Source organism: Protomyctophum bolini (genome assembly GCF_963924005.1).
Source record: "Protomyctophum bolini genome assembly, chromosome: 14".
Lineage (NCBI taxonomy): Eukaryota > Metazoa > Chordata > Actinopteri > Myctophiformes > Myctophidae > Protomyctophum > Protomyctophum bolini.
Genome location: NC_137875.1, coordinates 41,360,997 through 41,386,396, shown reverse-complemented (window position 1 = coordinate 41,386,396; position 25,400 = coordinate 41,360,997). Strand labels below are relative to the sequence as shown.

At 44.5% G+C, this 25,400-nt stretch overlaps 1 protein-coding gene across 1 annotated transcript in view; it reads right to left on the bottom strand.

Moving 5' to 3' along the window:
• LOC308328082 (girdin-like) overlaps nt 1–25,400 on the bottom strand; it is a 61,217-nt gene that overhangs the window by 33,329 nt on the left and 2,488 nt on the right. Inside the window, exon 3 of the mRNA XM_080781772.1 lies at nt 8,119–8,227. Within this exon, the coding sequence (XP_080637898.1) occupies nt 8,119–8,227 (109 nt within the window). The remainder of the gene's footprint in view (nt 1–8,118; nt 8,228–25,400) is intronic.

The following is a 25,400-nucleotide window of genomic DNA, read 5'->3' as shown; positions in this document are numbered from 1 at the left end:
AAGATGGCAACACTGGCTGAGAGACCAAGTCAGCCCGGCAGTCCATTTGCCTAACGAGCCTTGAGGGCAGCCCAGTGTGAACGGAGCCCTCTGTTCACCGTTAAACGCAGTCAAAACAACGAAAGCTCCCGGCCTTAACACCACGCCCCAAAACCAAAGCAGAGACGGTATAGGAGAGAGAACACAGCAAACGTTGAAGCCCTGGTCAAGGGCCCGAGGGCAGAGGGGAAAGTTACAGGACTCCATGATTTGAACGACAAGACAGAGAAACGTCATTTATACTTGGTTTTGCGTGCCACTAACGTTGTGCATCGACAATTTGGTTTCGTAGATTTGACTCATTTGAAAATAATTTAGAATCTCTTTGTGGTTATATAAGTGGTTAACATACTCCAGTACCACACGTTTGTCCGAGTTAAGTTAACACTTCATTCACTGTGCGAAGATAAGCGAAAGACGAAAGCTCTGGGCCTTTAAAAAAAAACAAGGACAAAGGAATTCACTTGGAGGGCTTTGAAAGAGGTCGAGACGAAACACAAGAGGGAATGAAACGGCGCTGCTGTGCTGGATGTGGGCTGAGTTACACCGCTAGTGAACGCAGGCCACACCAAGGTCACTCAATTAAAAAGGAGGCCCAGAAATGGCTCTTGTCCCTGGATGTCAGTCCAAATAGACATATTTGGACTGACCACCAGGGACAAGAAGACTTCCGTGAGGATTCTGCTATATGCAGAACCCGGGAGACCAGAAAAACCTCAATCTGAGCCGACGCTGAAGAGGGGAAATTTGATTACTGGAAAAACATGCAGCCGTTTCAGCTACAGAGGACGTGATTTTCTTCGTCACAGTAATTACTTTTTGTTGATACACGCGGAAATATCCATAAACGCAGCCACATTCAAGACAATTCTGTTCTTTCAGTTAAGTATTTTTTACATGGTCAAAAGGATGCCAAACATGCCTTCTTTAGTGGCTGTGTGTCTCAACTACGATAATGTTGAAAATGTCGATTGACAAAACACATGTACAGTAGTGTGCACCTGCATACACACACCCACACACAGCTGTTTTTCTCTTTTCATCATCACAGCACGCTGTGACATCAAAGTATAGTGCAGTAAGTCTGTCTAGACGTCCGACACAATCTACTGTACAGGCGCACGCACGCACGCACATGGAAATATCTTAGCCAGGGCCACTTTTAACAACCTGCACAAGTCATTCTGCATGTGTGTCGCATGTGTGCGCACACGCGTATATCTAACGTGCGGCTGAGCTTAGACGAGGGGGGAGGGGAAACAACAACACAGGAGAATGACAGCTTGGCGCGCGCGACCGGATGCAGCCCTGTCACCAACTTATTTTTTGCGGAAGAGCCAAACTAACATTGTTTATGCCGTTTTGCTTTGATTGAATAATTGATTGAACACACGTGCACGATGTACTGATGATTTGATTTGGGTGTGTATACTTCCGAATAAAGTGTTAGCGTTGATTTATCGTGTATTAATCTAATTATAGTAAAACTAATATTATACTAAAAAAGGATAAAGGTGAAGGGAAAAGAGACCCTTTTTACAGTGCAATAATGTTTCACGTTTACACATACAGATAAATTAACACAATGATCAACACAGACACTTTATTTAGAACACACCCAAATCATATTACGGCGATCATGTTCAATCAATCATTAAATCAAAGCATGAGTTTGCCTCTTCTACAAAAATAAAAAGGTACAAGTTACAGGCAGTTCCCTTGCATCATACCGATACCGTATACTTGTATTAGTCGAGACGGGCAGTGTCGGTAGGCCAATCAGAGGCAGGCGGGGCGTTAACGCATGTCTATGCTCAGCTGCACATTAGATATACGCGACTTACGCACGGGCACTGCACACACACACACACACACACAGGCCCTTTCTGAAACAAGTCCCTTGACTTGAAGTGCTCTCGGGAGGTTCCCTCGTCAGGAAGTGCCCCTCCAGCTGAATCAAGTTCCCTTGATTAGGGTGCTGGGTATAAAAAAAAAAACTGTTTGGAAATACACTCGCCCTCCTTGTGCAGAAACAGGAAACGGACACCATTCGTTGCCATGGTTACCATCATGCAATTGTGTTACCTGTTCTTTTCTTCCACTCAAGGCTGCTTGGTTTCGGACGACACACTTAATATGGCGCAGCCTCGCGTGAACGCGCATATCGAGGGCAAGTGTGTAGGGCGAGTGGCGAGGAGCTGGTTTCAGAAAGGGGGAGAAGGACGGGAAGTCCCGGGCTGCCTGCCTGTCTGCCTGCGTGCCTGCCTGCGTGCCCGTCTGTCTGCCTGCCTGTCTGCCTGCGTGCCTGTCTGTCTGTCTGCCTGTCTGCCTGCAGGAGGTTAATCAGTAAATGTATTCTCAACAACAGTACAAGATTCACTGACTCAGCTAGATCATTAACTCAATAACGTGACTTCCTCACTCATCTCCCAGTAGAGAGAGAGAGAGAGAGAGAGAGAGAGAGAGAGAGAGAGCGCGGCTTCGTATACCGTTGCTAGCAGCTCGCATGTAGGAAGAAGGAAAGAGGGCTCTACTGGTGGTCCTGTTCTGTTAGAACACGTTTTTTCTTCTTTTAGAAGAACATTGCAACGCTGTAGCCCTAGTTTATCTTCACGGGAGACACGGTGGAACGATAACTAACTTTGACCCATTTTGACCTGAGATCAGATTTAAAAAAAATTCTTCTACATCCTGACAGTTTTCTGAAAAAGCCATGTTTCTGTGTCAGTCGTTCTTTGACGTTTCAAAAATAGCAGACCCACAAGCTCGTAGCGCTTGTAGATCTGCTATTTTTCAATAGCCAAAGCATAACATAATGCCGAACACCAAAAGGGGTTCCCGCCCAGAATGGATTAAAAAACACATTGACAGTAGGAGCCAAATAACACAAAAATAAAATGGAGGAGGAATGACAGAGTTACCGTGCGGGGGTCCCTGTACTGTACTGTACTGTACTGTACTGTACTGTACTGTACTGTACTGTACTACCCAAAATCATCATATATACAGTTAGTGTGTGTGTGTGTGTGTGTGTGTGTGTGTGTGTGTGTGTGTGTGTGTGTGACACTTGGTGATGAAAACCAACCAAACACTATTTCCGTGCTCGTACACAGCCAGCCAGGGACACACGAAGCTCCGAGTAGGAGTGGTCGCACCACTCGATAATAAAATGAACAATGGAAGAAGAGGGTTGAGAGACCGGGCAGAGGATTAAAACCAAGTTGTGTCAATGATGTATCCCTATAAGGACTGCCTCTTGAAGACAGTAGAACCCTAGATCTGTGTGATCATGTGTGAGTGCTATAGGCAGGCACGTCTGCCCTTGTTGTTCTCGCATTCTGTGCAGCGGTTGCCTTTCTATCATTTTCATCCCACGGTGTTGTAACCCATTTTTCACCCCCGTGTTAATTATCTAATGTGTTCCTGGGCTCTATACACACCCTCCACCAACCTAGTCCCCGATATTATATGGGGGACAAGGGGAGAGCAACGGACTTGAACTCATGCTTCCTTCATGCCCGAGTGTCCAAGTTGCTCCTTTTACACCTGACAGGGGGGAGTTTCCCTGGTTGGACGTCATAGCGCGTGGAAGGAACACGTTATTCCAACCAGTTCCTTTCCCCTCCATCAGGCGCCCCGGCTGGCCAGGGGGAGGCAGTTTAGAGACCAGGATTACTGCATGTTTTTTGTGAGGGCACCTACCCTAGGGGACACGGGGAGAACATGCACACAGAAAGGCCCTTTCATCAAACCATAATGTCAAAACGGAAATGATTATGTGTTCTGTGTGCCAACAAACAGGGCTAATGATACACAGCGGGTAAAAAGGCCAATAAGGACACAATCGTGTCATAGATTAGATGGTTTATTATTACCTACGCACAATACAGTTGCAAGCAGCGACACAGACCCAGGAAATGAAACGTTTGCGACACAGTGAAATTCTCTGTATATATAAAAAAGAAATCACACCCGTGTGAACTGAGTGGTAACTTCCTACGTCCCAAACAATTTCTGTCCTTTCCTTAACTCGAGTCGAGGGTCTTCTCCCTTGGCTTCTAAACAGATTCGTGTCCCATCTGAAGACTGAACTGTTTATTGGGGCAATTACTGTGGCTGATAATCAGCTAAAAAAAAAACATCATTACCAATAGTTCAGTGATTGTCAGGTGAAGGAGGAGTTGGAGAGGACAGAGAGGGAGTTCATGTCTACTCGTGCATGGTACATTGAAGTAATCTTCTAAGATCCACGCTATGAAAAAGCCTCCCACTTTTGTCGGAAATGCTCGCCATTGTCTAAATCCAAATCCCCAGTAGGCTAACCCATCTCTCATTACCAGCTTACCGAGTGGGCTTCGGAAACTGGTTGAAACCCATTTCGGGTGTTAGCATTACGTTGTGCTTTAGCCATTGAAAAATAGCAGATCTACAAGCTCATAGCGTGCCACCGAGTGGTGGTATGAGCTTGTAGGTCTGCTATTTTTTTTTAAATCGAAGAACCACTGACACAGAAACATGGCTTTTTCAGAAAACTGTCAGGATGTAGAAGACATTTTTAGAATCTGATCTCAGGTCAGAACGGGTTAAAGACCCTCAGGGCGCCAGAAGAACACTTTTGATAGGTGCAAAGAGGGTGACAATTCTATTCTGTACACTGATTGGCTGGACACAATAAGTGTGACTGTGAGGTCAAGGGTCATCCTGCGGAGATTAATCAAACAATCGATTGGGAAGATACAGCTTCACTGTGGCACCACATTGTCCTTCTATACCCAAAGACAACATGCTACGAGTTCTACTGTACCTCCATGTCCCTGTGAGGGATCCCGCTCTTGCTCTCCTCATAGAATTCCAATAAAATAACTATGTAAATGGACAGAGCATTCCACAATCCACACACACAATCGTTTCTTATAATCATGCCAATCACTACATTTTGGCATATCACAATAGCATATATTGGTTTGCGATTGCTATAGCGTTTTTTTAAAAGAGCAGTAGTGGCTGGCTCTGGCTAAATGCCAGCTAATGTTCTTAAGCCCTAATCGCCATCTCGTCATCCACAAATGCTGCAGGTCCGTACTTAACCTCCTCATTGACTCTGTGATGGATACGTAGTTTTGAGCAGGCCTGCTGGAGCTTTCGAAGGCTCATCGTGTTAAGGATAACACAATAGGCCCATTGTTTAAACATGATGACCCAGGGGGGGTGATTAACTGGCTGTCTAGAGACAACATCTGAGATCTGATTAGGCAGCTAACTGATGGACATGCTGTTGAACTTATTGCCACGCGTGTGCTGCGTGCGACCGTGCGTGCACGCGCGTGCGTGCGTGTGTCTGAAAGAATTATATACATTCCAAGGATAATTAAGTAGTACCAATTGTAGATAGGAGTCGAGTTAGATTCCAATTAAAATCACTTCATCTGTCAGACTCCATGCCTATGTTGACGAAAGCACAGAAACAACTCTTCTCATATGGTCGGATTACAGCGAAAAAACTAATTCTGACACACTGGAAGAAGGAAGAGGCTCCTGCATTTAAGCACTGGTTAAATGAAATGACTAGTACACTTCATCTTGAGAGAATAAGGTATTTCCTGAGAAACGGGGAGAGACAGTTTGATAAGGTTTGGCTGCCCCTTGTCCATTACCTGAGTAGAAACGATTAATAGACAGGATACCATTGATATGGTTGACTACGCCATTTTCTTTTCAGATGTTTTCCATGAGCTTTCTATCATCTTATTATATAGTATGCAATGTCACTGAGCAGTATGGGTGGGAGGCTTAAGGGATTTCTTTATCTTTTTTGTCTTTATGTTTTATTTTCTTTCATTTTGTTTCATAAAAAAAGTATTTCATATCATATAGTTTGTAATAATTTATCTGTTCAATAAAAACATATTTGACAAAACAAAATCACTTCATAAATGTATAATATGTGTACACACTCAGTGACAGAGCCAGTACAATGTTCCATTCTGCAGTCCTCTGAATTATACTGCCATTACCATCCAAAGCATTCAGAAATAGCTCATGTTAGGAGATGGACGAACATCCTCTGAGGAGAGTTCAAAAGGAGCCAGAGGGAAGAGTCTGCGTAGCGTGGGAAAGCTCTCTATCCCGTCCGTCTGTCTGGAAAAATGTAGTGAGACACTAACAATCCTAAAGTCCTTCTTTTCAATCATACTGGGTCATTTTCACAGTCCTACAGTTAAATATAGTCATCTCTGTTAAATAGAATTGCTGTTGTCACGCATAAACCTTGTATCTATCTACTTTTCTATCCCCCCCCCCCCCCCCCCCGACAGCAATGCTACGGTATATCTCTGTCATCCTTACAATACCCATAACAATCATGATCGTTTCTTCTCTTCAACGTCTGAGAATAAAATCACTAAAGTCGGTGAAATGATAACGGAACAATACTCTTTCTGTACATGGAGACTTCTCTCCAGTAGAGAAGTTTATAAAACATATTCCCACAAGTGGAAGTGTGGTGGTGACTCTGAGTTCTCAATAGACTGAGAAAGGTCTACTATTTCTTTGTTTTTAGGCTGTCCTTCGTATATATAGCCTACATGGAGAGTTCTCCTCTCCATGTACAAATGGGTGCAAATTCTGCTATGCAGCTTTGGTCTTGCTTCAAGTGGAAGAGTGTTTCTTGTCATCAGGAAACCCCAAGCCCCCCCCCCCCCCCCCCCCTCCATCATGTTATGCTTCTTCCTTCCCTCCATAATATCTAACACGCATCTCTAGAACCCACATCCCACTTCACTCTCTCCGTCTTTCTGCAGCCCTTTAAAGATAAAAGCATCAAATGACAATGATTAAGTGTGGATTAAGACTGGGCGTGGGGCGAAATCGCTCACATGACAGTGAATCAATCACAGCTATAAGGCATGGCCAATCGAACACGGCGTGCAACTGTCATTTTCACGTCTTTCTGACCACACACTTTCAAGTCCAAATGTCCACATCATTTTTTTCTCTTTGTAGGTTGCTCTCTTAGTTCACAGCCATGAATCAAGCAACACAGAACGTGTGATCTGATGACCTGGTAAAATAAACCGACGCCGACAGGCAGGCATGGTTTACCAGAATCTAAAGCAAATCTAAACAGAGATTCTTCTTTTCTTTTTTTTTGCAAGAAGTTTGTCCAAAACACAATTGTGTGGAATGGTTGTAGTGAAAAAACTACCGGTATACACCAAAAATAACGTTTGTTTAATTTAGAAAGTCGCACAGACATTAATAACGCAAAGCGTGAGAAGAAGAACCACATCTCTCTCTGTGTGTGTGTGTGTGTGTGTGTGTGTGTGTGTGTGTGTGTGTGTGTGTGTGTGTGTGTGTGTGTGTGTGTGTGTGTGTGTGTGTGTGTGCGCGCGCGCGGCTGCGTGCGTGTCGTCTATGTTTACGGAGGCCTGGCCGACATCTGGATGGAGGTTAGGATGCCACATCACACACTGACACACACTTACTAGCACTGACAAAAATGTTTATATTGCCATGCCTTGTGTGTGCGTGTGCGTGTGCGTGTGCGTGTGTGTGTGTGTGTGTGTGTGTGTGTGTGCACATGTGCAGCGTCTCGAGTTGATCTGATTTGTGTTGGGAGAGTGATTGCATTTTCCATTGCAACTCCACCAACCTACAGTAAGAGTCACTGATGCAGCACGGTTGACTGCAGCCCAAGAGACCAACCCTGGTATTTAGCAGCGTAGGTCTGTCATTAAAATAACAGTGAACTTGACCGTACACATGTACGACCAGGAATACCTCATTATTGGTTTTAGTTAGGATGGGGAGGTGACCTCCTTTGGAATATTGTTATCGTTTACGCTGGAGCTCCATGTTTGTCACTTCCTTGCAGAGCTACAGTAGACTTTCAAAACTCAAGTCGGCACAAAATCATAATGTTCACCATAGCCATAACTCTACATCCCTCTGACCCCATCAGGCTGATTACATGAATCTTAAACGCTCAACGTGAACTCACTGGCAGGACTAATGTCTCATCTTAACATCACGGTAGGCCTGAAAATAATACACGCGTTTTAAAAACGTGGTTTAGGTTACCTGGTAGTAGCTTTTAATCTGTCTGATGAGAATAGTGAGGTTCTGGATGCGCAGCGTGGGATCATTGTTTACTTTCTTGTTGGTCCTCTGAACGCTGGCTTTTGGATTTCTGAAAAAGAATTAAGACAGAATATTGTTAACAAAACTGTTTTGTGACGCAGCATAGAGAAAATGGACATGAACAGTTCTGAATTCATGCTGTATTTCTAGATGGCATACTGTACATCCGTCAGTGCTATATCAATACAGTTACAGTCACCAGCAGGGTTTCTGGGAGGGATGGAGATCATGGTACAAGCCGGTACTGCCACTGTGGAAGTCTCTGGCAAATGGCAATCACGTTCCACGTAGGAAAAAATATATTTTCACCCGAAGTGAGCAAATTCTACTGGTTGGATTGGCCACAAAACCCAGGCTGCATGCGCACCGGCATGAAAGGCAATAAAACGCTATGCACGCCCCCTTAAATTTGACCCGAGATCAGATTCTAAAAATGTCTTCTACATCCTGACAGTTTTCTGAGAAAGCTATGTTTCTATGTCAAGTTGGTGGCACGCTATGAGCTTGTAGATCTGCTATTTTTCTATAGCTAAAGCATGACATGATGCTTGAAACACCAAAAGGGGTTCCCGCCCCAAAATGATTTCAAATGGCATGTTCATTCATTGTCCACACATCCCAGGTCGGATTGTGCCACCCTAAAGATGCCATGTCATACCCCCACAGCAGTTCATTGGAGACACCATGTATCTTATGGAGGCCTATACCACACTGGAGGCCGCACTCAAAGTGACTACTGGCCAATTATCTACTGGCCAATTACTACTGGCCAATTATCCACTGGCCAAATATCACAGCACGTCTTTTCTGGGACTTGTAAAGTGATGTCACCGAGGAGGAAGTGGTGATTCTGACAAGTCCTGGAAAAGACACGCTTGACGCGTGATTGGCCAGTAGTGGACGGCCTCCATAAGACACACACGCCCCAGAGCTGGAGGAGGCGTCTAACCTTTCTAAAGGCCTATTCATAGTCTGGAATTCACGGTGGTGAGGTGACCACCACCGCTCCGGTGGTGAGGTGACCACCACCGCTCCGGTGGTGAGGTGACCACCACCGCTCCGGTGGCGAGGTGACCACCACCGCTCCGGTGGCGAGGTGACCACCACCGCTCCGGTGGTGAGGTGACCACCACCGCTCCGGTGGCGAGCTGACCACCTGGAGCTGAAATAACGTTGAGCGGTGGTGGTGGTGAGTAAAAACAGAGAGAAGGGCTGGAGCGGTGGGCGGTGGTTTGCTCTTCACCGCGGCTCGTGACGTCATGTTGTAGTAGTTCGGTGGTCACCTCACCACCGAAAATCCAGACTATGTATGTATGAGCCTTGAGTCTATGGCAAAACCGACCAAACATGGCCTTCCACAATCCACACACACACACGCCCATGCCAAAAATGGACAAAACGCAGCATGGCACACCCATACGCCAATGCGGAAAAACAGCCTAAACACGATGGCACGCCACGTCCATATACAGCCTATGCCCATGTGCATCCGTCAACGTCCATAAAGAACCAAGCACTCCTGTTCTCCATGTCCCCTATTCCCCGACCCCAACCATGCAGTATATACTAGTGTGTACGCCATACATTTTCTGCGCAAAAACAAAATGTGAGCAAATTCTACTGGTTGGATTGGCCACAAAACCCAGGCTGCATGCGCACCGGCATGAAAGGCAATAAAACGCTATGCACGCCCCCTTAAATTTGACCCGAGATCAGATTCTAAAAATGTCTTCTACATCCTGACAGTTTTCTGAGAAAGCTATGTTTCTATGTCAAGTTGGTGGCACGCTATGAGCTTGTAGATCTGCTATTTTTCTATAGCTAAAGCATGACATGATGCTTGAAACACCAAAAGGGGTTCCCGCCCCAAAATGATTTCAAATGGCATGTTCATTCATTGTCCACACATCCCAGGTCGGATTGTGCCACCCTAAAGATGCCATGTCATACCCCCACAGCAGTTCATTGGAGACACCATGTATCTTATGGAGGCCTATACCACACTGGAGGCCGCACTCAAAGTGACTACTGGCCAATTATCTACTGGCCAATTACTACTGGCCAATTATCCACTGGCCAAATATCACAGCACGTCTTTTCTGGGACTTGTAAAGTGATGTCACCGAGGAGGAAGTGGTGATTCTGACAAGTCCTGGAAAAGACACGCTTGACGCGTGATTGGCCAGTAGTGGACGGCCTCCATAAGACACACACGCCCCAGAGCTGGAGGAGGCGTCTAACCTTTCTAAAGGCCTATTCATAGTCTGGAATTCACGGTGGTGAGGTGACCACCACCGCTCCGGTGGTGAGGTGACCACCACCGCTCCGGTGGTGAGGTGACCACCACCGCTCCGGTGGCGAGGTGACCACCACCGCTCCGGTGGCGAGGTGACCACCACCGCTCCGGTGGTGAGGTGACCACCACCGCTCCGGTGGCGAGCTGACCACCTGGAGCTGAAATAACGTTGAGCGGTGGTGGTGGTGAGTAAAAACAGAGAGAAGGGCTGGAGCGGTGGGCGGTGGTTTGCTCTTCACCGCGGCTCGTGACGTCATGTTGTAGTAGTTCGGTGGTCACCTCACCACCGAAAATCCAGACTATGTATGTATGAGCCTTGAGTCTATGGCAAAACCGACCAAACATGGCCTTCCACAATCCACACACACACACGCCCATGCCAAAAATGGACAAAACGCAGCATGGCACACCCATACGCCAATGCGGAAAAACAGCCTAAACACGATGGCACGCCACGTCCATATACAGCCTATGCCCATGTGCATCCGTCAACGTCCATAAAGAACCAAGCACTCCTGTTCTCCATGTCCCCTATTCCCCGACCCCAACCATGCAGTATATACTAGTGTGTACGCCATACATTTTCTGCGCAAAAACAAAATGTTGCTCACTCCAGGACAGATCTAGGTTGGATGTTCTCCAGCACTGGAAATAGTAACTGTCACAGTACAGTCAGTCTCCAGATGGCAACACCATGACCACCATTTTCTATCTAGAGTAAATAACGTCATAATATTATTTGGTACGTCCGTTAGTAAGTCTGCATTTAAAAAGAAAAAACAACTGCAAGGCGCAAAAAGCTCCAAAAACAAGGCGAAAGCACGCGGGTGGCCCCGGTAAAAAAAAAAGAAAGAGGTACATTTCAAGCACCTGGCAAAAAAAACATGCTGTATTTTCTTCAATAGACACGATGGCATCTGTACCGTCATTCATACACGTACTGTACATATTTGTATGCCTATTTAACATGGGCAATGCCAGATCCATTGCTAGTGCATGACTGCATGTAGATTTATATTCCTAAAACGGCTAGTTCCAATACTTGATTCAGATTGGCTGGCTTTCGTTGGAAATCTCACGATTATCCACACCCGATAATCCACACTTCCTGTCTCTACACAAAAAAAGGTGGTGCCCTCAGAGGCAAAAAAAAAATGAAAAGAAATGAATGTTTTGTTTTTACCAAATGGGTTCCCATAATGATTATCTCATAACCAGAAAGCATACAGGAAGCACAACGAGATTGCACCATTCAGGGAAGTGGTGATATTGTACAGAAGTACATTCCAAATGTTATTTGGAACCAGCTTGAATAAAAATGGAACTGAACTGTTTTTCTGAACTGTTTTTCTGAAAAACCTCATGTTTCTATATCAGTGGTTCTCAATATTTCATGTCAAGGACCCCAAACATTATATGTAATTGGCCACCGACCATCATCGGAAAATAGTCCCCCCCCCCCCCCAGAAGCAAAGAATTGAGTTAAAAACGTTTGCTCTGAAAGAATATACAGTATATTAGCAGACCTACAAGCTCGTAGCGCGGCACTCGGTGCCGCGCTACGAGCTTGTAGATCTGCTATTTTTCAATAGCTAAATTATAACATAATGTTTAAAACACCAAAAGGGTTTTCCCGCCCCCAAAATGGGTTAACCAATATACTAGGTTTACCAGAATCCCTCTATTTTAGAGTATTTTCAGTTTTCACTCTTCATGAGACATCTTTGCTGAGCGCTGCAACCTGATGTGAGCCTTGTAGATCAGGTCTTTTCTGCCAAGGTTTTCCCCAGGCCAGAATACGTCATGGCCTGCTGGGATTTAAACGGTTAATAGATAGCTTGATTTGGTGGTGCATGAATAAACTCTGTGCTGGGTCCCATCTAACCCGAGACATTCCAAAAGGTCGAAATTCAGTAAATATAGATGCATCAAACATGAAAGTACATAATAATAATAATGATAATAATGAATTGCATCCCGATCCTGACGGCCTTCACTGCATGTCACCCCCCCCCCCCCATCACAGCCCGCTGGAAAGAACCTGGATGAATATGATCTCCTATTTGTACCGGTTTGTCAGATTCAGAGAGATGTCCTCCTACTAGAACATTGTACTGTATAACTGCATCGCCCTAGGTGTCTCTGGGGAGTGTGGCGTGACTACTGATGCCGTTGCGCGGGTGTCAACATGTTGTACTGAGCCCTGCAGTGAGACATTCCAAAATGCACACATCACAATCTCTCCACTCTCTCCTATCCAAAGCAATCCGGGCAGACATATTTACTGCATGCAAGTGACTAAGTGTGTATCCATTGCAAACCTTTCTTATTCTTGCTGTATTGATATTCCAATGATAAAATAGCTTTGCCTAATGTTGTGACCCGACTGCGATTCTTCCTCTTCCTGCTTCTATTTCCATCTGGTTCCGTTTTCGGCGACTCCTGCCGACTGTAATATGCCAACGGCATTCATACTGTACATACAGTACATACATTTGGCCTTTCCTCTTCAGCAACCTTCTCCCAGTGTACCCCGTCCCCGCATCGTTCCTTTCCTCTTCAGCAACCTTCTCCCAGTGTACCCCGTCCCCGCATCGTTCCTTTCCTCTTCAGCAACCTTCTCCCAGTGTACCCCGTCCCCGCATCGTTCCTTTCCTCTTCAGCAACCTTCTCCCAGTGTACCCCGTCCCCGCATCGTTCCTTTCCTCTTCAGCAACCTTCTCCCAGTGTACCCCGTCCCCGCATCGTTCCTTTCCTCTTCAGCAACCTTCTCCCAGTGTACCCCGTCCCCGCATCGTTCCTTTCCTCTTCAGCAACCTTCTCCCAGTGTACCCCGTCCCCGCATCGTTCCTTTCCACACGTCCAAAGAAGAAACCATCTCAACTTTATAGTCATTTCTGATCCTGTCCTCCCTCGTCACTCCTAATAATTGACTGTTATTAACCAGTGCAAAGGGACATTGGCCCGGGCCGTGGCTCAGCGGTCCAGGCACCGTGGCTGGTAATCCAGTCTGGCAGTGTGGCCGCGGGTTCGACTCCCGATCCCGACGGCCTTTACTGCATGTCTTCCCCCCCCCCCATCTCTCTCCCCATTTCCTGTCAGCCTTACTGTCTGTCCCTCCATAAAAAATATAAAATAAAAAGGTGAAAGCCACAAAAAACAAAAAAGGGACATTGATGGGGGAATGTTGTGAAAAGTGAACCACTTACACTCGTTTCATACACCACCGATGCTCTGCAAACACAGCCAATCGATCAACAAGCTCACAACGAGTCACCGTTAACATACTGCACGATGGAGTAGCCTATGAATTAAGCATAGAGACCCTAAACGTCTGCCTGTAATGACGACGTGCCCCCAACGAGACGAACACCAGGGCTAAATGTATAGCTAAAGGTTGTGGTTGAGCGTCTTCAGAGAGTTAAGTGCAATAGTGGTCATTCAAAGTCAAACTAACCAATAAGGCTGCAATGGCCTGTGATCATCTCCTTACTGAACGGGCCCATTATGGAAACGAGCACAGTGGCCTATTCAGTACCACGTCTAGTGTCTAGGGCAGTGGTTCCCAAACCTTTTAGCCCGTGACCCAAAACAGAGATAAGATAAATTCGCCTGGGAACCCAAACTAGTGAAAATAGCCGATCTACAAGCTCACAACACGTCGCTTTGTGCCTAAGGGGGCGGGGACCCACGACAATGTGTCTGCGACCCACCAACGGGTCCCGACGCAGTGTTGGGGAAACGGTGGTCTAGGATTGGGAATGGATGCTAGAGTCTGAATTCATTTTCACTCAGTAGGACCATCTGAAAAAGAACGGTCGCGTAAACTCATTTAAACTTTTAATTACCGGTAGATGCATTTGTTTATCTCGTCTATCCTTGTTTTATATTGTGTTTTTGTGCTGACATATTATACATCATGATGTCCATGCATACGTATTCTGTCGATGTTGTTTTTGCTCGTGTTTTTGCATTTGTTTACATGTTGAAAAAAAAACCAAATAAAGTACTGATCATAAAAAGGAAAGTTACTAGTGTATTTCTACAGTCACTTTCCCATTTTTAAGGGTTTTTTTGTCAAATCACTTGGTATTTTTTGGTCACCCTGATGGGTGGAAATCCTGCTTTATTGTATGTATCTTTCTTACAAGACACATCCAATGAGTCCGACCTATATATCATGGTCATTTAACTCATGGGGGGAGGGAATCTTACACTGTGTGTGTGTGCGTGTGCGCGCGCGTGTGTGTGTGTGTGTGCGCAAGCATGCATGCGGTGTGTAGGGCAGGTGCAGCCATGCGTGCGTGCCTATAGCGTGTCTGCATCTGTGCTCTAGCACTATATGGTATGTTTGACAACACCTTTAGGTTTCTCTCAGGACCAGATAACCCTGCAGCCATCTACATGGAATCCATTGGAACTATAGATGCATTGCCTATAGCAACAGATCGAATAACTCAAGTCTTAATAAAACAATAAAGCTAATAATTGATTTTTTTTTATACCGTTGAGAATGAGTTGAACACACACACACACACACACACACACACGCAGGCACGCACGCACGCAGGGGGTCTGATTTAACCCCTCAATTAAAAAGCTAAAAGGGGGCTGTAATCCTGACAGGATGAGGGCTAAAAGCGTGAAAGAATGAGACTGAGAGAGACGAGTTAGCCATTCACACGGCCGCATTGCTATGCAGCAAGGGAGCCAATAGCATGGCTGCATGCCGGCCCGCCGCACAAGAAAACACAGCCATAAGAAGAACAACACAATCTAATCCTTCACCTCCCATTGGCTACGTCTCGCTCATTTTCCCTCAACATAAACACACGCGCGCGCACAAAGCACACGACACTTTCCTTTCAGACACCAAATTGCTATTGCTTCAGGAAAAAACTGCAGCTCTTCAAGGTCACGACACGTCACAAGTAACGTGGCAAATATTCTGCCCCCGGGAAAAGGATGCTGGGTTATAAGCATTTAAGAATTGCTGTACAACAAGCAATGTAATGATGATATATATGATATGATAATACTATATAGACAGAGTCAGCTTGTAAACCAGAGAGAGAGCCAGACACACACACAGACAATTAGTCAGCAACGGCAGTCAGTCAGACAGTGCTGTCATCCATAGTCAATGCAAGCTACTATACAGAGGCCCGCGGCTAAAAAAGGGGCGTTTCTCTTGTCCTCGATTGGCTGGACTGAGTAAAAGCGTCGCACTAACCTATATATGACAGGGTACATTAGGGTCAGCATGCGTGCCCAGGCGCGCACACGCACACACAATAAGGGAGCATGTTTGGCCACGCGTTGGGGATAGAGGCTGCAAGCCATGCTGTCCAAACATAGCAGGGGGTGGAGTGGGTTTGAGTGTGAGATTGTGTGTGCGTGTGTGCGTGCGTGCACGCACGCGTAAGTGCGCGCGTGTTTCCGAGATGAAAACGGCCGAATAGCAGAGAGGAATGTGGGGATTGTTGGGAGACCTGTAATTCACACAAAGATAGACCCGCAAATGGCTGAGAGCAAGACGACCACGTGTGGTATCCGTGTGTCCTCTCCAGTCACCAGAACTTTATCTGCAGATTTTAATCTGATGATTTTCCTGGGTTTTTTTTTCTCCATAGATATATTTGGGATTTGCACGTCTTCCAAACGCTCTGATGAATTGAAAATGGAGGACCCCGATGTAAACATGCCTTAGTGCTTTTCATGGTTCCGTCCTCAAAGTAGCAGTGTTTGTGTTTCATTTTGAAATATGCTGTGAAATAAAAAATGTCAATCAATCAATAAGCCGTAACCAGTACCGTTAACACCCCGAGCGCACACGGGACAATGTTCTCCGCCCTTTCAATTAGTATAACACCCAGCGCGGGACGGATATTATCGATGTCAAAACCGATCGCATCGCTCAACAGGCTGGGAGCGTCTGGGCTACATCTAGCTGCTTCAGCCACATCCGGGATGACATCCAGTCAAAGTGCTCCGCTGGCTATAAATCGCCGGGTGCTATATGATTGAATGGATTTAAATAACCCTGGGCGTTCGGGGGTTTTAAGATCGTCTCAGGCGAACATCATTCTTTTGAGTCCGTAACTTACTGCACATGCATGACAAAGCAGTTTAGATAAGAGGTCCTATGGGGTCATACGCATAATCACATGCAAGTCGAGATCGAATTACATCATCGATTCTCAACATGGGGGTCCCCATGATAAACCACATCACCCTTTTCAGCTGACAACAACTTAACTTGAGCTTAATGTTTGACCTTGAGCTTAATGTTTGATTCTTTGACGTTAAAAGACTGGGGGTCCACAAGGCCGCGGCAGAGAGAGAGAGAGAGAGAGAGAGAGAGAGAGAGAGAGAGAGAGAGCAGCACAGCAGACAGTAGAGAGAGAGAGATAGAGATAGAGATAGAGATAGAGATAGAGATAGAGATAGAGATAGAGAGAGAGAGAGAGAGAGAGAGAGCAGCACAGCAGACAGTAGAGAGAGAGAGATAGAGAGAGAGAGAGAGAGAGAGCAGCACAGCAGACAGTAGCTGCTGCTTCTCTCAAGCTGCGGAATCCCAAATATGTCTGTTGTAAATACCTAGTCCCATGTAGAAAAGACAACAAAGACACCAGCATGCTGCTCAAAGAAAACAGTAGGAGATATAGGAGGAGTGGGGTGGGCTATGGAGGTAAGGAATGGACGGATAGAACAAGAGATTGGGAGGAATAAGATTAGAACGGTGGTTAAAACCCATTTTGACCCGAGTTCAGATTCTAAAAATGTCTTCTACATCCTGACAGTTTTCTGAAAAAGCGATTTTTCAAAAATAGCAGACCTACAAGCTCGTAGCTTGTAGACTGTGAGCTTGTAGATCTGCTATTTTCCAATAGCTAAAGCATAACATAATGCTAACACCAAAAGGAGGCAAGAATTGAACCAAATAAAATGGGACCATAAGGCTGCATTTGGTTCCATTTGTACACAAACAGAGTTAGGATTATGGTGCAGATTGGGGGGGTCCCACACATTAAAAAGGATTACATTTGGAGTCTGTGCATATCAATGCATATCAAACTGGGGGTCCCTTGGATTTAAAACATTTGAGAACCACTGAGATAGAGGACAAAACACAGCCGCGTGAAAGAGATGCACGGGTGAAGAGATGAAGAATGCCGACTGGGAACGAAGTGAAAGATGGAGAGAAAAGAGGACGGGAGAGGTGCAGGAGGTGACACGAGGAGCAGAAAGAGTCACACGACAAATAATACAAAAATATATATAAAACAGCTCATAATGCCAATTGCGTTGCTATATATCCGACTTGTGAACTGACTGGCTATTTTCACTATTTTGGAAATGAAACCAACTAGACCGGGGACGTCTGTCTGAACTCTGAACTCTCCCGGGGCAATGCAAGTATAGGGAACAATGCCGGTTGGGAATGCCGTTCATGCAAACCCTGTTGTGCTCGTTGTACATCTTGTCAGAGTACCCGCTGTACCCGTTCTCAGAGTACCCATGACCACTAACATAATGACCTATCGTAGTATCGTATCTATCTAACTAAATATGGAAATACAGTCGTCTGCATAATATTGTCCCATATTTGTGGGATCTCGATTGCAGAGCTGATGATCAGATCCATCATGTGACATCAGTCATCTATGGCATATCAATAGAGCACCGAAGTCCTGACGTAACTTGCTCATCCCGACGATTCCCCTGGTTCGCGGAAGTAATTTCTCTATGGAGAATAACATGGGGTGATCTTAATATCGTCTACTATAAGCGTTGTGGTCCAAAAATAAACAAGCTGTCTCGGCGTTATTGTTAGGGAGGTGTCTCTGTATCGTTTGCAACAGTCAGTCACTCATATATGATACAGTCTGCTTCTAGCGAAAATCTAACTAATTCAGAAGCAGTAACATTAGCGTTTTCTCTCAGTCAGTTGATTCTTCATATCCATATGAGTGAAGCGGCCGGGGTGACATGTTTATTTTTCAAACACAGTTGTTATATGAGGCGATCTAAAATCGCTTCAATGGGGATTTCAATGCAACTAAACAAATACATGAACCTGGGGACTGACGCCCTCTACTGAAAGTGACGTCAGACTTCGGTGCTCTATGGCGTATCCTACAATCCTCTTAATTAATTAATATGATATGATGATTTATTCAACCTCTTAATTTGCGCCTGTTCCTATACCTCCGCGTCTATCAGAGCCATGGTGTCTATGACGTGGGTGGCCAAGTCATAGACCGTGACGTATGCGGAAGTTCCCTTCACGCCTAAAGCTGTGCCTGTGCTCTGACATCACTCACTTTACCTCCGGGTTTTCAACCCAGCTTTTGCCGTTGCCGTTTTTACAGCCTAGTCTGTCCGACCGTCTATTTCTCTTCTGAAGAGTTAATATTGTAGCGCAGGGCTCCAGCGTGCGACTTAATAGGTCGCATATGATACTTAATTTCTTTAACGTGCGAGTTAAAATTTAACGAGGTCGCACAGGTGCGACTTGCTGGAAGGATGAGTGGTGGGGGAAAAAAACCATCCCGCAGTGCTTGACCGTTCCATTGATAAAAACATTGGACGTTGGCCTGACGCCCCGGTGTTCAAAGAACGATCGTTCACGAAAACCCACCAATAAGCGCTTCAGACTTGGATGCTCAGAGCGGCGCGATTACATACAAAGTCAATGCAAAGACGAGAATTGCGCAAACGGGCGCAGCGCGACCTGCCGCGGTACAAACTGGACGAACCGAGGCGGATATATATATTCAGGTCTGAACGCAGCTTATCCGACACAAATGAACTAATCTTTCTCAGCTGTACAATTTCACTGGAGCGCAGCGCGCATATCTAACTGCATGATGATCAGTCATGATCTACACAGACAGCCGACTCCCGACCATAGACCGTAAGCTCCCGACCCAAACAATGAGTGAGGAGGTAAACTTGTTGTTTGATTAAAAATATAATGTGCCACGAAAAATAGCTTCCAAAGCTTGTTATGTTTGAATCGAGGAGGTAGCCTGTGTCCATACATGATGATCGGCCAACAAAAGACATTAATCTCCCTCCCAGTGAGTGAAGAGCACTGATGCCTGATTTATTCTTCGTCGTACAAAGTGTGTGCTGAAAATGGCTGATCTACAAGCTCACAACGCGTCGCGTCCGCGACATGTTCAGAAAGTATTTATTTAAAGACGTTTACGCTGCGGACAAAGCCAACTCTTGTCGTGACAAATCATGACAATAAACACAATGTTTTGGGCCAAACAAATAATTAGAAAGTAGGAAAAAACGGCAGGTTACAACACTTTTTTTGTTGTTTTTCTTCTTATAAATTATTTGACCGGCCCAAAACATTGTGTTCATTGTCATGATTTGTCACGATCCGAGTTGGCTTTGTCCGCGGCGTAACAGTCTTTAAATAAATACTTTAGGAAAAGCCTATGGAGAAAATGAATGGAGAATCATTTCCTGGGCCACTCGTTGTTCTGAAAGGGGGCGGGACTGCGACGCTCTATAGGAGCCACATTACAAAAACAGAACAAAACTGACCCGAGATCAGATTCTAAAAATGTCCGTTTGAAAATGACAGTTTTCTGAAAAAGCTATGTTTCTATGTCAGTCGTTCTTCGATTTTTTTTCAAAAATTAGCAGACCTACAAGCTCGTAGCGCGGCACTCTGTGCCGCGCTATGAGCTTGTAGATCTGCTATTTTTCAATAGCACATTACAATAGTACATGTGATGAGGGTCACCTCAATGGCACGGAGAGACCATCGTTATGGTCCTTTACATGCGAGTTCCAGATAGTTCCATCCAGGGCAGAGGTTTAGTCTCCCCCATGGTAGCACTAATAGACAGTAGATACAGAATGTCCGTTCCCTCTGCTATTGCTTTTTCAAAGAAACTATAACCACTGGAGGTCATCGTGTCTCCCATAATTCATTGTGACAGTGTGGGAGATAGGGATCTGGTATCGTGTATGATGTATTGTAGGGTATGTATTGTGTTTGTCTACCGTCTGTAACGCCCCTCTTCTCTGGGACATTCAACTTTTTTTTACCTTACATCAGCAAAATGTAGCTTCTAAAACATAAAATGGGTGACAGAAATGTTGTCACCCGTTTATGTTTAAAACCCATTTAGGCCACAAAGAAAAAAAAAACTGTCTTCAGAAAGTATATATATTCAAAGATTTGTGTCGCATTTTCACAGGTTTTTCAAAAATAGCAGACCTATACGAGCTCGTAGCGCGCCACTCGGTGGCGTGCTATGAACTTGTAGATCTGCTATTTTTCCAATAGCTAAAGTATAACATAATGCTTATAGTTAAAACACCAAAAGGGGTTCCCGTCCAGAATGGGTTAGAACTAAGCTACATTTTTACATTGCCATTTGTTTTCTGTGTAGTTGTCCATTCATCTGTATGTGAACAACATTTTCAACTTGACACTGAAATGCATCTTCCTGAAGCTGAACAAAAAAGGGAATGTGCTTTTACCAACAGCTTATGCTGAACAATACATGTGTTGGCTTAGTTGATTTGTTTTAAATAAATTGCTTCATCTATACAGTATATCATTAGTGTGAATCTGGAGTTTTCCTTCCGTGTATGCAACCCACACTGTTGCACACATTTAAAGGGTAAGACCACTTTTTTTTAGGTTTGGGTTGTGTAGTTACTTTGCCATGATGCTACTCCAAATGTGGACAAGAAGTAAAAAAATACTGCTCCAGTGATTAGAAATTGACAATTCAAAATATGCTCCTCATTGACTTGCATTGTAGCTCAAACAGCTCTCAAAGGCACTCTTTTAGTACGTATACAAACACAAACCAAGTTGATTCAGACAATATAGAGCATCACCAAAACTCATGTAGTTTTATTTTTTCATAAAAATGTTAGATTCCTGTTGATTTTACTATTTGAAGATCTGGATCCGGATCCACGGATCCAGTCCGGGTTTTCTTCCCAATAAAATGGACAAATCAACAGGAAGATAACATTTTTATGAAAAAATAAAACTACATGAGTTTTGGTGATGCTCTATATTGTCTGAATCAACATTGTTTCTGTTTGTTTACGTACTAAAAGAGTGACTTTGAGAGCTGTTTTAGCTACAATGTAAGTCAATGAGGAGCATATTTTGAATTATCAATTTCTAATCACTGGAGCAGTTATTTCTTATTTCTTGTCCACATTTGGAGTTGCATCATGGCAAAGTAACTACACAACCCAAACCTCAAAAAAAGTGGTCTTACCCTTTAAGAAATAATGCATTTCATGGCAGTTTCCGTTGTAAAAACTGAAGCAAAGGCTCAACCAAAGGGACAATTAACAAACAAAACAGGACAACAAAACGTTAAAACAGACCTTCGTAACAAGCCATGCTTTCCTCTACATAGGAATGTCTCTAGTTCTGAAGGAGCCCTGCATTATCAGAGGGCAGTTGCTCTTAAGTTCAAACCCAATCTCATAGAAAGTGTGTGCAGGGCTTTTCTCATAACCTCTTTTTGATAAACCACCACCCAGGATACATTTAATCCAGATCTGATGAATTGCTCTTTTTTTCTAAAATGCACAATGGCCGTTATGAGTCTAGAGTTACACCGGCGTTTCTGAGTGACCGTACACACAAAAAAAGGTCAGGGGATTTTGACAGAAGAGCGGAGAATTAGCCAGACACTTTTCACTCATACCAGAAACTTAATTGCATCCCCTCGTGCTGGAAACCAATTGTCTCGACAGTGTTGGGGGAGGCAACCTAATTGGCTAGGTTGGGTTTGTCATGGGGGGGGGGGGGGGGGTGGGGGTGGGTAGTAGTAGTGCCATCTGGGTCACAGCAAACCGTTAGATAATCCTGGAGTCTCCCCGTTCCCTGCTGTTTCTCCGACAACTGATGCCAAGTCTGTCCGTCTCAGGTCTGTCAGTGGCTCCGATAGAGCCAGAGAGACATTCATGATGCACAACCCTATAGAACACATGGCCCACACACAACATCCCCTCCCCTGCTAGTCAATGAACGAAAGTAAGTGTGTGTGTGTGTGTGTGTGTGTGTGTGTGTGTGTGTGTGTGAGTGTAGGTGTATGACTGTGTATGTGTATGTCTCTCTGGGGGGGGAAATGCCTATGTCTTAGCCACAGACATTATTGTTAATGAATGGCATCAATAGAAAAACTTTTTTCAAGGAATTAAGTGCAGTTGGCACCTTCATCTTATTTTAAGGTCAAGACCACTTTGGTAGAGGTTTGGTTAACTTGTGTAGTTCAGAATTCAGACAATATGGAACATCACCAAACCCAGTTGCCTATGGGGTGTTTTATATATATAGTATAGTATAATACTAATGTGTGTGTGTGTGTGTGTGTGTGTGTGTGTGTGTGTGTGTGTGTTTTTGCCATTTTTATTAGGAAGAAACCCTGGAATGGATATGTGGAACCGGATCCAGATCTCAGGAAGTTAACATTTTTATTAAAAGAATATATATTATAAAACATGTTTTGGGTTTGGTGGTGTTCTATAATCTATATTGTCTGAATCAACATGGTTTACATGTTAAGAGTGACTTTGAGAGCCGTTTCAGCATAGGACCTACAATGTAAGTCAATGAGGAGCATATTTTGAATGATCAATTTCTAATCAATGGCACAATTATTGTTGTATTCCTTGTCCACACATTTGGAGTTACATTATGGCAAGGTAAATATACAACTCAAAGTGGTCTTGCCCTTTAAAGAAGACCATATCGATCTGAAGAAGCTTGGTGGCAACTATCACAACAGACACAATCTACGATAGTGTGGTTTGAAAACGAGTGTGTTGCATGGCGTGCACAATGCACGTCGTGCATGCGTTGGAATGAGTGCGATTTTACAGTTCAACTCCTCAAAGTGGAGATTTAAAAACATGGCCTCAAGTTTCTAAGCTGTTTTTAATTACACCGAGCTGGAGAGTTATTTCAATGCTGCTGCGTTCACTTGTGTCTTGATGTTGTAGGTGTACAACCACAGCATGCTGCTTTCATTCTAACATGGATAGGGTGACCAAAACATTCAGCCCCTCAAACCGGGACCCTTAAGGTGCCGATTCATACTCCTATTTTACCAGCTGTTTCGGCGCTGTAGTGCCGAAATGATTTCGGCTCGTCAGAAAATTTCAGTAGCACCGAAGAGCCGACTTTAGGACGGTACACCCCTCCCCCCCCCCGAACCTCAAATGACGTCACATTGTAGGCTCTACAAAGCCGAACCGACTTTTCTTCGGCTCTAAAATAAGAGTATGAATCGGCCCTAAGTCATGTTCACGTTCATCGTGCACAGCTGTTGCACACAGGCGACGACTGATTGGCAAACATCAGCCTCAGCATTGAATTCAGACACGCAATACATTTTGTTCGCGTTTCCCGGTTACACGAAAAGAACAAGAACATGTTAAATGTCATGCAATCACTGAAAACTACTATTATTCTGGCGAAGACCTGGACAATTTCGTAGTGAATGTTCTAAACCCTAAAGCCCCTTATCATGCATAATTGCATATCAACTGGTAACATGAATAAATGCATAATCATTTTAACCCAAGTGAACTAAATCAACACGCAGGCTGAATGTCAGCACTTGGCACATGGTAAATAAAATGTAATAGAATTACAACCGACAAAACACATTCTTTTTGGTAGGCAGAACAGTGTATAATCCTAACCCATCACCAATTCAAGAATATACCTGGCTCATCAGTTCTACTAACGTGGTTTGTAGACTTAGTACACTAAATATTTGTATTTGTATATTTTAAAATGCTGTTTACATATGGTTCTGTAATGTAATGTTGCACTGATATAATTAAATAAATTGTATTTAAACGTCATACAATGCAGAGTTTATGATGCCGATTGAATTCCAATTCATACTGATAAAGCTATATTGTTAATAATAGAAATGTTAACCGAATTAACTATGAGGACGTAGTGAATATTGTTCTATTTTAGTTCAATAAGTCAGAGGTGGGTGATCATTATGTCACCTTGGTAAAACCAGGGAAAGGCAGACAGAGAACAGTCTAACCAACCAAAAAAAAACAGCTGATAATAAGCCTTCTGTTTAAGAGTCTGGCAGGGCAAGATGACTGCCAACAGCTGCCCGAAACACACACACATACACACACACACACACCAAAACCCCCAAACCAGCATTCAGGCACGCAAGCACACAGCCGCATTGACACACAAACCTTGCATATACCAATGTCTCTCACGCACACACACACACACGCACGCACGCACGCACACGCACAGTGATTGGCAATCCCTAACATCCTGCCAGGCGACAAATAAAGTAGGCACAGTTCACTTGGGCTATACGCTGGCTGTTCTCTTAGCATCAGTCCACCCACAACAGCTTAAATTTGACCACAGAGGAAGGTTCTCACACAAACCCCATTTGTTTTAGTGTTTTTAAGATAAAGACAGAGCTCCTATTGAATGGGAGTTTAGACATGAACAGCTGTGTGTGTGTGTGTGTGTGTGTGTGTGTGTGGGGGGGGGGGGGGGGGGGGGGGGGGAAACCATGATATGTTTATGCTTCAAGTTGGGTTCAATTTAACTAGTTTTGTCCAACACGATGATTAGAACACACTTGACATGTAATCTCACGAGGCACACATCCGCCGATGAGTGGATCACAAAACATGCCTATACACATGCCTTCTTCCATTCCAACATTTTCTCTCTAAAAGCATAAGATGTAAATTGCTTTTCCAAACAGTGCAGTGCAATAATCAGAGCTACCGGTGCTAGGTGTTAATATGTTTTCACTTTCATCTCAGTAGGCCTAATCTGAAGACAGTTTCCTTGCTGCAAAAAGAAAACCCTAAGCCTCTCGAGTCTCGACAATATTATGGCTGCCCTTTGACT